The sequence below is a fragment of the Phaenicophaeus curvirostris genome, chromosome 12 (assembly GCF_032191515.1).
Source record: "Phaenicophaeus curvirostris isolate KB17595 chromosome 12, BPBGC_Pcur_1.0, whole genome shotgun sequence".
Taxonomy (NCBI): domain Eukaryota; kingdom Metazoa; phylum Chordata; class Aves; order Cuculiformes; family Cuculidae; genus Phaenicophaeus; species Phaenicophaeus curvirostris.
This window is the reverse complement of record NC_091403.1, coordinates 21187324-21201612: the sequence shown is the minus strand read 5'-3', so window position 1 is coordinate 21201612 and position 14289 is coordinate 21187324. Positions and strand designations below refer to the sequence as shown.

General features: G+C 45.8%; 1 protein-coding gene across 2 annotated transcripts in view; it reads left to right on the top strand.

Moving 5' to 3' along the window:
* Positions 1-4283: 4283 nt before the first annotated feature.
* The window catches only part of PIAS1 (protein inhibitor of activated STAT 1), a 71937-nt gene continuing 61931 nt past the window's right edge, over positions 4284-14289 (top strand). For both annotated transcript variants that reach the window (XM_069866614.1, XM_069866613.1), the window contains exon 1: positions 4284-4315. In XM_069866614.1, the coding sequence (XP_069722715.1) occupies positions 4292-4315 (24 nt within the window). In that variant the 5' untranslated portion in view covers positions 4284-4291. The remainder of the gene's footprint in view (positions 4316-14289) is intronic.

Sequence of the window (14289 nt, the reverse complement as noted above, 5' to 3'; positions counted from 1 at the left end):
TGCTTTTCATATTGCAATAACATTGTTACACCAGGAGATCTAAGGGTATAAAAGAGGTGACATTAGCAAAATAGTCCAGTATCTTTCCTAATTCAGGATTTTAGGTGATTAATTCCCCTTTGTAAATTGTAATAACACAGACGCAAAGATGTTATGAACCCTCCTTTCCAAAGTAAGTAGCAGCCCTTGTTTTGGGCCAAATTTGAGAGATGATGGTAACGTAATATGCTACAAAATAATTTAATATAATATTGCTCTTGGATGTGGATTTATAGGGAGACTTTTGTTCCAGCCAAGTCTCAGTCACTCAGTGTTGCTGAACTTACTATACAGCACACTGAGCAATGCCTCACATATTGTTTATAAAGAATTAAATGGACTTATTTTATCTGATAGACTGGCTACTCCATTTTCTTCACATACATCCAAGTAATTTTTACTGAAATGTACCTCTAAGACTTTATTTTTCCTCCCAGAAAACACTATTTCAGTGACATATCTAAATGTTTTTCATGCCTCAGGAATAAAAGGTATTTTTAATGACTTGATCACATTTTCCTACCAAGAAGTAAAGTAATTGAGAATCTATCTTTAAATAACTTCAAGATCAAAAATCATTACTTTTGAGAGTAAGTTTGGACAAAGAGGAAAAAGTCTTGGAGACTTGGACTAATGAAAACAACATGTTAGTAGAAAAAAATATGTATCTGTTTTAAAAATGTTATTGTGTCCGAACATGGTTTTAAGGAAGTGAGTTATGTGACATGATACATTTTTGGGGAGGTTACAGAACAGGAAAATATAAGAAACGGAGGTGGAAAGTAGATTCTGGAAGTCATTTATTTAACTGCAATAGAGCAAAAGGGGAGAAATTCGCTTTTGAAAATTAGGAATTGAAAATATCAGAACTTTGAATGGTTGAGGCAAACCCTGATCTTTATTTCCCCCTGCCTAAACAAACAAACAAAAAAGGTTAAAAGGTAAAAATATTATAGGTTTAGCACAGAAACAGAGGTGATTGGTAACTGTAAGACTATTTTGGGGGTGTTATTACTTGTTCTGGTTGCACCCCAGTTGTGCTACCTGATGAACATGTCCTTCTGAAATGAAGAAGGAATAGTGAAAAGATCTCAGTGTTGCCATCACCAACAGAGCCACAGCAGAGCTGGAGCAACTGAGAGCACCTCTGAAAATTACTGTGTTGACAAAGTATTTTCTTGTAAGAAACTATCATATAAGTCTCAGGAATAGAGAGGAACAAAATTTCATTACATGTAAATAATTGTCTAAAAATAGAAACTCAGATTGCTTTTCACACCAAGTTCCTTCTTCATACTGAAACATAAACCACACTGAAAAAGAAGGGACTATCAGAAGTCTAAACTAAAAAATAAAAGGTTTGTACTAGCTCTGTCAGTAAAAATACATACTTAGGGTGAACCATTTTGAAAATTCTGTGTCCTTTTAGCTCACTTCCTTGTTTTGAAGATGTTCTCAGCCTGTTTTATTTAAAGCAAGTTTTGAAAGAGGACACCATGGTTTATGGCCGTGTGTCAGGTTTGATAGTGTTATACCATGATTTAGCAAAGCACTTAAGCACTTTTCCACATCCCACTGAATTCGGTAGGAAGTGAAGAAGCAGAGGAAAAACTGTTTGCTGTGCAGCAAGCATCTTTCCTGGGGTGGGGGGAAGCAGTTGAGGAAAAAGGATCGGTCTTTATATGATTATAGATCTTTTTGCCAAATTCTTTAAACTAGACCTGAACTCCTAGGTCGTATAGGATGAAGATTATTAAAACATATTCGATCATTCAAAAGGATGTATTGTAAACTGGGCTAGTGCAGACCACTGAAATAGATCAGCTAATTATGGTACACGTGGGTGTACTGGGGAGTCATCTGACTTTTATTTTTTTAGATATCTTGCCTAGCGCCCTGCCCCCTCCCCAAACCAGCACTTTAGACACTGTGATAAGTCCTCATTAATGCAGAATTAAGCCAGAGTACGGGAGTATTACTTATCAGCCTTTTCTAATTGCTCCTCATTTTCCAAATGCTTTGTTTAATATGCTGATGCTGAACCCTAAAAGAAGTCAATGAGAGCAGTGGATGCTTGGCATACTTGCAATGGAAATGGGATGGACACAATACCTGGAGAAGAATGAGGGGTACTGGCACTTGGGTTTTCTGTCAGTCCAGTCTTGAGACGCAGCCAGGGAGTGTTTCTAGGTGAAAAGCTTTGAAAAAGAAATGTTTGTAAAGAGGTGTGGGTTGTTTTCCTTTGTTCAGAGAATCAGGACTTCATATATGTTCTTACCAATAAACACGATGGCATCAGAAACCTATTTACTAGAAATATACTTCATACCACTATCACATTGTTCACTCAATGAAAACTACATGATTTTAAGTCTTAGCTAACTATTCAGGTCATAAGGGAGACATAAATTCAGTAATATATAATTCAGCAATAATCACGAGCAGCAATCTTTTCACTGCTGATGTCCTGTGTGGCCTAAAGCACGCTTTCTTTAATCTGTAGAGTAGAGACCTTAAGGCATTTTTTGTCTTGCGAGGCAGATAATGTAAGTGCTCTCTGAGTGGACACAATGAATTTTATAGCAGTTATGAAAAAACCAGCGAGATTTCTATCTCTGTCTCACTTCAGAAGATGCACAATATTGGCCGCGTTCAACAATTTTTTTCTGTCCTCTGCAGGGAGGTAAAGGCCAAGTGGAGAAAGTCTGGATGCAATCTGTAATCACAGAGTGACACACAGGTAAAAGAAAGCTGAATGGGTGCAAGGTGTGCGACTTCGATGCTGGTACTTCAGCTGATTGGCTTTGCAACGGATGGAGACATCTTGCCGCTGTGTCCTGGGCTGCATCCAAAGCAGTGGGACCAGCAGGGCAACAGGGGAGATTCTGCCCCTCTGCTCGGCTCTGGTGAGATCCCACGTGGCGCCCTGCATCCAGTTCTGGAGTCCTCAGCACAGGAAGGACGTGGATCTGTTGGAAGAGGCTCAGAGGAGTCCATGGAGTTGATCCGAGGGCTGAAGCAGCTCTGCTGTGAGGAGAGGTTGAGAGGGTGGGGGTTGTTCAGCCTGGAGAAGGCTCCAGGGAAACCTCAGAGCAGCTTCCAGTGCTGAAAGGGGCTCCAGGAAAGCTGCGGAGGGACTTTCTGCAAGGGCCTGGAGTGATGGGATGAGGAGGAATGGCTTTATATTGGAAGGGGTGAGATTTAGATCAGATATTAGGAAGGAATACTTCATGCTGAGGTTGGGGAGGCCCTGGCCCAGGCTGCCCAGAGCAGTGGTGGCTGCCCCATCCCTGGAGGGGTTCAAGGCCAGGCTGGATGGGGCTTGGAGTCCCTGGTCCAGTGGGGGGTGTCCCTGCCCATGGCAGGGGTGGAACTGGATGGGTTTTGAGGTCTCTTCCAATCCAAACTATTCCACGATTCTATGACTTTCCAAACCATTAATCACTATCTGCAAGTATTAAACTGCTCTTTTTTCAAAGAAGACCAAACCGAGCCTTGGCAAATCCCCGCTCTTGATCAGGGTGGGCAGGGACAGGATGAGGGGGCAGCACTTTTCAGCTGCAATAGGGGAGATTGAGACGAAATATTAAGAAGAAAGGTTCCCTCGGGTGGGACCCGAGAAGAGCAACCAAGCTGGTGAGGGGGCTGGAAAGCAGGTCTTACGAGGAGTGGCTGAGAGAGCTGGGGGTGTTCAGCCTGGAGAAGAGGAGGCTGAGGGGAGACCTCATTGCTCTCTATAACTACCTGAAAGGAGATTGTGGAGAGGAGGGAGCTGGGCTCTTCTCCCAAGTGACAGGGGACAGGACAAGAGGGAATGGCCTCAAGCTCCACCAGGGGAGGCTCAGGCTGGACATTAGGAAAAAATCCTTCACAGAAAGGGTGATTGGGCACTGGCAGAGGCTGCCCAGGGAGGGGGTTGAGTCACCTTCCCTGGAGGGGTTTAAGGGACGGGTGGGCGAGGTGCTAAGGGTCATGGTTTAGTGTTTGATGGGAATGGTTGGACTCGATGATCCGGTGGGTCTCTTCCAACCTGGTTATTCTGTGATTCTGTGACTCTGTGACCCGGCTGGGACTCGAACCCGCGGCGCTCGGGGCTCCGCGCTCCCTCCTCCCGCGGAGGCGCCGCGGACAAAATGGCGCCGCGATTCAAACGCTGCGCGCGGCGCGGGGCGGGGCGGGGGGCGAGGGGGGAGGGGGGGGGGGGGGAGGCGGTGCCGGCCGGGCTCGCTGCGCCTGCGCGCGCGGCGGCAAGATGGCGGACAGTGCGGAACTAAAGGTAAAGCGCAGCTCCCAGCCCCGCCGCGCTGCCCCCGGCGCCGCTGCCTCTGCCCTGCCCCGCCGGGGCTTCGCTTCCCCGGCACGCCGCGGGGAGAAGCGGGCAGTGGCGGCCGCCGTCGCCGTGCGGGGAGAGAGACCCGGGGGAAGCGGTGCCCGGGGAGTTCGGGGCGATGGAGGCGGAGGGGGGCGGGCGAGGGGGGGGGGAAGCGGCTCTGCCCCGCGCTGGGAACGGGGCCGAGGCGCCCGGCGTCCTCGGGGACCCGCGCCCCGGCGGGTGGAGCGCGTCCCCGGCAGCCCTGGAGGAGCTCCGAGATGCTCGAGCTCGGGGCTGTCCCTGTCACCCCGTGAAACTCCGCACAGCCCGGCGCTCCGAGCGCCCTCGAGCGAAGTTTCGGCTCCCCGAGGGGGTGAAGCTGTCGGGGAGGGAAGCTGGAGGTTGAAGCGGGACCCTAGAGGGGAGGAGAGGCAGAAATCCTGCCGGCTGTGGCAGGGAGCCTGTTTTGGGGAGCTGATTCTTAAGAGTTTTGTTGCACTGGAGCTGGCTTGGGTTTGTGTGGTGCTTCCTAAGCCAAACTGACTCAGACGGGGTGAAAAGAAGCAAGGCAGGTGGCTGGCGCCTGGAGAGCACTGGCAGGGCTGGGGGGACCCCGCTTCTCTCCCCCCAGTGAATAAAGAACATCACCAGCAGCCGTGGAGGAGCTGCAAGTTGGTGAGCTTGAGTCTGTCCCTGTCACCCTGTGCAACTCGCCAGAACCCAGTGCTCTGAGTGCCCTCGAGCAAAGTTTGAGCTCCCCGAAGGTTGAAGTGGGACCCTAGAGTGGAGGAAGGGGAGAAATCCTGTGAAGTGTGGGATATAGCCTGTTTTGGAAGCTGGCTCTTGAATTTTTGGTGCACAGGAATTGGCTTGGGTTTATGTGATGCTTCATAAGCAAGACTGCCTCGTTTCACCCCATTTGAGTCAAGGTGGGCAGCCGGCTCCCAGCAAGAGGTGGAGGGGACCTCACATCCCTTGTCCCGCTCCCCTCGTTCTGGTAAATAAAGGACGTCACAAGCAGCTGTCGAGGAGCTGTAAGATGCTGAGCTTGTGGCTGTCCTTGTCATCCTTTGAAACTCCTCGAAACCTGATGCTCTGAGCACCCTCGAATGAAGTTTCAGTTCCCCAAATGTGGAGAAGCTGGCAGGGGGTTCTTGCTGGATGTCTGTAGTAAGACCCTAGGATGCAGGAAATGGAGAAATCCTGCCAGCTATGCGATAAGTGTGTTTTGGGAGCTGATTCTGAATAGTTTTGTTGCACAGAACCTGGCTAGGGTTTGTGTGATGCTTCATAAGCAAGACTGCCTCTTTTCTATTCATTTGAATCAAGACAGGCAGCTGGACTCTGGTGAGCAGTGAGAGAGGTGTGGGGGGACCCTACTTCCCTTCATCCCAGTAAATAAAGGTTGTCACCAGCAGCTGTGGAGGAGCTCCAAGGTGCTGAGCTTGTGGCTTTCACTGTCACCCTGTGAAACTCCTCAAAACCTGGTGCTCTGAAGTACCTTTGAATGAGCTTCCTGACGTGGTGAAGTTTGTAGAGAGGGGTTGACGTGAACCCCAGGATGGAGGGGAGGCAGAAATCCTGGCAACTGTGGGATGTGGCGTGTTTTCAGAGCTGATTCTGAAGAGTTTTATTGCACAGGAGCTAGCTTGGGTTTGTGTGATGCTTCTTAAGTAAAGCTGACTCCAGTGGGGTGAGAAGAGGCAAGACAGGTGGCTGGTGCCTGGAGAGCACTGTGAAGGGTGGGGGGACCCCCACTTCTCTTGCCTCTGTAAATAAAGGATGTCACTAATAGCCATGGAGGAGCTCCAAGTTGCTGAGCTTGAGGCTATCCCTGTCACCCTGTGAAACTCCTCAAAACCTGGTGCTCTGAGCACCGTCGAGCAAAGTTTTAGCTCCCCAAGGAGGTGAAGTGGTATCCTGGGGTGGAGGAGGAGAAATCATGCCAGCTGTTGAATGTAGTGAGTTTTGGGAAGTGGCTGTGAAGAGGTTTTGGTACACAGTCACTGGCTTGGGTTTATGTGATGCATCGTAAGAAAGACTGCCACTTTTCACACAATTTGAGTCAAGACAGGCAGCCAGCTCCCGGTGGGAGGTATGGAGGGGACCCCACGCCCTTCACCTTGCTCCCTGGGAGTACCCTGCTGCCTTCACCCGTCTCCCCTTGCACTGGCAAATAAAGGACATCACCATCAGCTGTGGAGGAGTTCCAAGATGCTGACTTGTGCTCTCCCTGCCACCCTGTGAAAACTCCTCAAGACGCGGTGCTCTGAGCACCCTTGAATGAAGCTTCATCTCCTCAAGGGGATGAAGTTGGAGGTTGGAGTGGGACCCCAGAGTGGAGGAAAGGGAGAAAATCCTGCAAACTGTGGGATGTGGCATGTTTTGGGAACTGACTGAAGGATTTTTGTTGCATAGGACCTGGCTAGGGTTTGTGTGATGCTTTGTAAGCAAGACTGTGTCTTTTCACCCCATTTGAGTCAAGACAGGCAGCTGGCTCCTGGCAAGGGATGGAGGGGAACTCGCATCCCTTGCCCTGCTCCCCAGGGGGCACCCTGCTCCCTTCACCCTCTCCCCTCATCCTGGTAAATAAAGGTCGTCACCTGCAGCTGTGGAGGAATTCCAAGATGCTGAGCTTGGGGCTGTCCCTGTTACCCTGGGAAGCTCCTTGAAACTGGGTGCTCCGAAGCACCCTTGAGCAAAGCTTCAGCTCTGTGTGGGGGTGAAGCTGGCACGGGGGTTCTCACTGGGAGTTGAGATGGAACCCTGGGATGGAGGAGAGGGAGAAGCCCCATCAGCAAGGGGATGTAGTGTGTTTTGGGAACTGACTCTGGAGGTTTTCCTGCGTGGTGCCTGGCTTGGCTTTATAGCAAGCAACATTGACTCAAATGGAGTGAAAAGGGGCAAGACAGGCAGCTGGCTCCTGGTGAGGAGTGGGGGAGAACCTCGCTTCCTGGGGAGGGGGGATCCCACTTCCCTCACCCCACTCCCCTTGTCCTGGTAAATAAAGGATGTCAGTAGCAGCTGTGGAGGATTTCCAAGATGTTGAGTTTGTGGCTGTCTCTGTGGTGCTCTGAAGCACCCTCGAGTGAAGTTTCAGCTCCCGAGGGTGTGAAGTTGGTGGGTGGGGTGTCTTGCTGGGCTGAGGGGGAAGGGTGTTCAGATGGGACTCTGGATTGGAGGCACAGGAGAAATCCTGCCAACCATGTCCCCTCGGGTGTTTTAGAAAGAGTAGTGGGTGGAGGGGTATTCATTTTGTGCATCAAAAGAGAATTCGACAAAAAAGACCCCTGAAAAACTTCCCAGTCACTTTGGCAGAGATGTCGGGGTGCAATTGCTGCCTTGTACACCTGGCAGGGTGTTTAAAGGTTTGAGAATCTCATTGCAGTTGTCAGAGAGTCATTATTCATCAGGACTTCTGTTTCATACTTTAAGGTTAGTACAGTGAAAGACACAAATCAGGAGTATGTTAGATGTGTAACATAAACTACAGAGTATGTCAAGTGTGACAAGGGAAATGCTATGGTTTTCCCTAGAGTTTTGGTTGGTCTCGGTTTTCTGTGCATCAAAGGTTTCTTGCGCTTTCATTTTTAGATGCTAACAGTGCTGTCAAGATGTAAAACAGTATAAAATCATGTGCGTGTTCCAGCATTTGGGGATCTGTGTCTGCCAGGTCAGGACAAATGGACCCTCCTCTAAATCCTCCTCTGTCCTGTGGATTTTGGGGTATCTTGCAGGGTTTATTCCTTGAGCAGGGCTGGCCCCAAGCCTTTTTTTTCCAAGTTGTGACTCCCGCATAAAGAGCTAGAGGGTCAAGATACGATTCACGTGTTAAATTTCTGTTAATCTTAGCATGGCAAATGGAACTCACTTTTGAGAGGTTTTGGTGCACAGTAGCTGTCTTGGGCTTGTGCGATACCTTCAGGAGCAAGGCTGACTCAAATGGGGTGAAAAGAAGCAAAGAGCTAAGGAATAAAGGTAGGTTTTTATGTGTTAAAATAGCAGGATGATGGTCGAGGGACAATGCTGAAAGGCATGATTTTACTACGAAAATCGACTGTTTATTGATCTTAGGAGCTTTGTAACCTGAAGCCTCTCCTCTTGTCCCTCGCAGAGCCCCTGGGCTCTGGGTACATCTTTGCGTGTTGTAGCTGTGCGAGCATGGGGTAGGGGCCTCACCTCTCGTCCATCACGAGCCCCTGAGCTCCAGGTGTGTCTATACGTGTTGGAGTGCCGCTGGTCTGCTTGAGCATAGCGTAGGGGTCTCTCCTCTCCTCTTTCTCTGCAGCTTTACAGGTGGAGCTTTTGTGGAAGTGTATTTGTGTCTGCTTGTCATCTCGGACTTCTTTATTGATCCCTTTCAGAATCCTGCTTCTTGAGAAGCAGTAGAGAGGATTTATTACTTATTTATTTATTTAAAGTGCTGTTGCTGCCTGAGGGACCTGAAGGGTAAATGTCAAACTGACCGTGTGTTTTTGATTTCACCCTCCTCAGGATATGTGGTGGCTCTTGAGAGTTGGGGCTGTGAGATGGTAGTGTCGTGTGCTGTGAAAAGTTGTGTGGGGTTTTTTTTTGGTAGCTATGGGGGCTTGGTGGTTTACGTAAGAAAAAAATAGTTACTTCAGGAATTCAGACTTTGAAAACTTAAATCCGCTTTTTTTTTTTCTCTGACTGTAGAAAGAATGAGAGGTGTGTGGGTGTGTCCCCTCTGTCAGGAAGGAGAGGGAAAGACAAGGCGGGGGAATGAAATTTCTGCCTGGAGTTGTAGCTGTTGCTTGCCAGTTTTTCCAAAGTGGTGCAGCTTGGTTATTAGGTGAGTGCTCCTTGGAAAAATGTGGCTAATGGAAAGCTGCTATATCGTAGTTGAATGCAGGGGGTATTTTTAAGCAGGAGAGCATCCATAGAAAATGTGCTTTTAAATTCTTTTAGAAAGTTGGAAGGTAACGAAGGGAGGGCTTGTGATTAAGACACTGCTATTTGAAGAATGAACCTTGAATTCCTTTAATTATTCTAATTTCTTTAGGTAAAATATTGTTGCTTTTCTACCCTGATGAATTAGTAAATGGCATTGATTTCAGATTTAGTGACCTTTAAAAAGCTAAAATCAAACATAATAGTTGTGCCGTAACTCTCTTGCCTTGCCAGATAAAGCTTGTCAGGAAAACTTAGTCAGGTTTCTAAAACTTTCTGCCTTTCTGTATGAAGATCTCTGGGGTTATGCGTGGGCAGTGTACACACATGTGCCTCGGGGAGTGTGGTGTAGTGTGTGTAATTGACAAATGCACGAAGTAAAATTAAAGCTCCCGTTTCCTCCAGAAAAGCAGGGGTCATTCTTACTTGCCATAACTTTTCATGAAGTTCTGAATCACAAAATAGCATTTCCTGTAGTGTATTTTCTTCCCACGATCGAGATTATTTCAGTCTCTTGCCCCATTTGAGGATGTTTGTCCTATTGGGAAAAAAAGTCCAAACAGATAAGAGCAAACATACTTTGCAGATCCCAGACCTGGGAGGTTACTGAATTCATTGGTCCTCTGGAAGGTTTGAATACCTTGAGCCTGTGTGTTTTCATGTCTGTTGATGAAACAAGCTAACTGGAAAATCTGTTCTTCTACGGATTTCCCTCCTTAAGTCTATAGGCTGAGGCATATGTGAATTTTTCTCTTCTTAATTACTATTCCTGTATAATTGCATACAGACTAATTTATCTCAAGGTAAGCTATTTAAAGCTCTTTCTAATTGGAAGGAGTATACTTGAGTGATTAAATCTTTCCTTCAATATTTCTTACATCTCTTTAAATTGGTTATTAGATTGTTGTGATCTTTGCCTTCTACTCAAGTCTTTTGGAAATCATTACACAGTTTGCAATAATCAATTCAATTATACATGGATCAAAGAATGAAAAAGAAAAGCTTAGTTCTACTATTGTCATTCTTGATACTGTCCTAAGAAGCTGGTTTGGAAAGCACATGCTGGGAGGTTTTCTCCTTTGTTCTCTCTCCTTTTAAGAAAGTGCCTTTGGGGATTGAAGAGATCCCTGGTGTGTTTCTTGTTAGACACAATTTATACTTTAAAGAAAAAAAAAGTGAGCCAAGAGTTTGAATGAAAATTCGTAATAGCGTTTCCACACAATGGCAATGAAAACAAACCATTTAAAAAGATCATTTGGGAAATACCCCTGCCCTCCATACAGGGAAGCGGTTTTTTAGGGGTAGATGCTCGTATCCTGGCATTCAGGTAGTGGTGATAATAGTGACAAATGGATCTCTGGGATGGAAATGCGGTCGTGTTAGATTGTGTCGTCAGTGTTAATAAGCATAAGCTACCTAGTTCAGTGTTCAATTAGAATTTTACTCTTCTGTACTATGAGCTATTTCTGCTTAATCCTTTGTAAATTGCTGGGGTTGCACGTTTCTGTGATTAAAGTCAATATAATCCACTTTTCATTGTTATCTGAGTCCACGGCTTACGTTATTTTCATGCCTGTAATATGTCAGTATAATTGCACTTTTAAATGTATTTTGGTCTAGATGTCTTTTTTGAGGCTTTGGTCTTGAACACTGGAATTGCAGATATCAGACGAATAAAACTGGCAGCTGTGCATCACTGCGTAACTGTCAAAGCCCCAATCCATAACCCTTCTTTATTGCCAATAAAAAACAGATTGCATGTTGTGTACACATAAATGTGGTGTCAGCACACTTCCATGGTAAACCCCCTCGCGAACATTAGGGGCCATTCTGTGTTTGTAGTGTTTGTAGGCCTGTGCAGGTGAAAGTCCTACCCATTGCCACTGGTAGAAGAACCAGTTGTTCATAGTAGTTATTTGTCATGGCTTTGCAGTTCGTTTCTGGTTTGTAAAGGTATTTAGAAATTGCAGTTAAAAGGCTTAGGAGTGTGTAGAAGATGCATCTTATTTAGCTTTATTCTGTGAGAATGAGAGAAGGGTGATGCCCTGGGGAGGAGAAGGGCTTGGGACTGCTCAGGAATGGCTCGGGCCATTGATAAAAACATTTATGAATCAGGTACACAAGACAAATATTTAACAGCATCCTGTGAAGCAGGGTGTAGACAAGTTAAAATACCTTCAGATATGAGGTTATTTATAGGGACGTAGGTGGCTGGTATGGTTTATACTCTGACCTGTGTTCATATAGAGCACAAAGATAAGTGCGGACTTGTCACTAATGTGCTTGGCACAGTGGATTTTAGTTCCTGTAATCCATTCTTGTAGAAGTCAACATCTGATCGTTTTTCTCTTTAGTGCCATTATAGTGAAAAACAAAACAGAACTTGCAAACACTTGAAACTCAAGTGCTCCCTGTAATTGTTCTGAGATACCCCAGCCCTTTCCAATCCCAAGTGCCTCGCTGCCGTACTTCTCTGAAGCGTCTCTTGCAGTCCTTGGTGGTTGTAGCAATGCATGTAAGTGAGCTTGGAGCCAAACCCCGGGATCAGTCGGCTGGTAGGCTCCATCACCATGGGGTTCTTGAGGTTCTGCTGAAACTATAGAGTTTGAGGTAATAGTGCCTTTCTCGCTGTCAGTCAGCACGTTGAAGCGGTTACTTTGTGAAGCCCTGCCATTACGCAGTGTCCCAGAGGATTTTTGCCTGGGAAACGGGATTTGATCCCTTGCAGCCTTTCTCTTACATGGTGACATGGGTGTTTGGCCCTTTGACTGCACAAGGAAAGATTTTGCCTACAGCCCTTAGGTTGTTTCAGAAATGTCTGTTTACTTTTGCTGATGTGCTTCCACTTTAGAAACTTTTACTTTGATGAAGGATGGTATAGGAGCCCTTTTAATGGAAGACTCTGCTTTATCACCCTCCATAAAAAGTAGTAAAAGCCTTCTTAAAGCCACAATTTCAGTGAAGAATGTTTTTTACATTAAAAACCTTGTATATACCTTGTGTGTCTGTTGCAGTTTGGCTGCCTCAGCTGGTGCTGTCTGCTGTAAGTAGGAACTTCACGTCTGGGTTAACACACAAACATGCCAGCAAGAACCACAGATGTGTGTTTGTTCTGTTCTTAAAGGGGGGGAAAAGGGGAAAAGTATTGTTTGAGTGACTGCTGTGACACATGCCTGAGCAGCTGGATTTCAGAATCCTCTTGATCAAGCTCAGGTATTGAATATCCCATTGCTCTGTCAGTATTCTTGCCCCGTACAGACCAGTAAGTGCTAGGAGTGTTGGCTTGGACTTTTAAAAATTAAGTTGATTGGATTTTATGGTGCAAAAACTGCAAGCAGTTCCTTCAGTTCATGAAAATAAAAGCCTTTCTTAAAAGTAAATTTTTTCGCTAGTTAAAGCGAGGGGAATGAAGAGCAGAGCTCCAGTGGCTCACAAAAGGGTGCTTATTTCTGTAATTTAACTCAGTGCTGTCAAAGCCATACTAGTCACTGCCTTAAATGTGGCTATTTAAAAATAAATTAGAAGCTTTGGGGCTAAAACAAAAAGTAGAAGATGTTAAACTTTTGAAAATGAGAATATATGGGATTGTGGATGGTGATGACAGATGTTAACTTGTCCAGCCTTGTTCCCATCTTCCAGATTTTCAATAGCAGCCAGAAGCAAATTAAACCAGGTAACATTATATTATTGTGGAACATTATAATATATTCTATTATATAAATATATAACACTGTTCCCTGTGTGCTGTGGTACAGACCTTTCTATTGTGATTTCTTTTTTTATTGTTTTGCTGAAACTCTGGTGTTGCAGCTGTATTGATCCAGGAATTTGTCAGTGATTTGCTTAATCTTATTCTCCTGTTGGGATTAGGGATGGCTGTAGATGTACTGCTGTGTCTCCGCTGTTATGTTCTGTCCCTTAATATATACTGGAGGGATAAGAGTGCTCTGTAAACAAGCATTGTATTCCAGGACTAGGGGAAAGTAGGAATTGGCAGAAGGTGGGTATTAGGAGGCTTGTCTAGAATATGTGAAACAAAGAAATGAGAAGCCAGTATACAATTAGACCAAAGGTCAACCTGAGCTTGACCTGTGTGTCTATAGGAGGTGATATACAAGAGATTTATACAGGAAGTGGCATGATAATTAATGGAGAAGAAAAAGGAGCCTTTTAAAGCCATCGCTTGGTAAGTCCTAGGCTCTGCAGCAGAGCAAAGGCTCTGTGGGTGTGCTGGAGTTTATTTAGCATGGAAGACCAAAAGATAAGTGTTATTCACTTTACGAGCATCACTGGAGATTGCTCTGTAGTGAACTTCTCTTGTTTTGGTTAGGAAGTGGTAATGAGATTTCTGGATACATGCTAATGAACATGCATGAGTTCTGCCTCCTCTCTGCTCCTGCCAAGCCTGCTTGAGCTTTAGGTAATGCTTCAGTTACCAGTTCCCATCCTAGACAGCAGGAGAGAGTACAAAAGGGAGTACAAAAGAGTACAAAAAGTTTCAGTCTCTGCCCTGCTTTGGGGTTGATGCACAACCAGCAACTTTTCCAGAATAATAAGCGGTGAAGCATCTCTTTTAACTTTGAAGGTATTTTCTCCCCTATGCCTTGCATGTTTCTAGTGTATGCAGAGCGCTTTTCCCCAGTTTCCAGCACAGATATGTTTTGTCATGATGAATTCTTCAAACCAGGAGTTCAGTAGGACTCTCCTGTTTAGTTTTTCTTGGTGTTCTTTTCATCTGATAGCCAGTTGCTCCCTGGATCCTGACCACAGGTGATTTCGTAATTTTGGCTGAAAGGGACATTGGGGAATCTCCAGTCCAGCCTCCTGCTCAGAGAAGGATCAGCTGCGAAGTCAGAACAGGTTACTCAGGACTTTATCTGGTCTGATCTTTAACATCTCCAAGGATGGAGACTGCATAGCCTCCGTGGGCAACCTCTTCCACTGCTTAACTGTTCTCATGGAGAAAACAGGTGGTTTTATTTTTATAACAAAACTGAACCTCTTATTTCAGCTTGTGCCTATTGTCT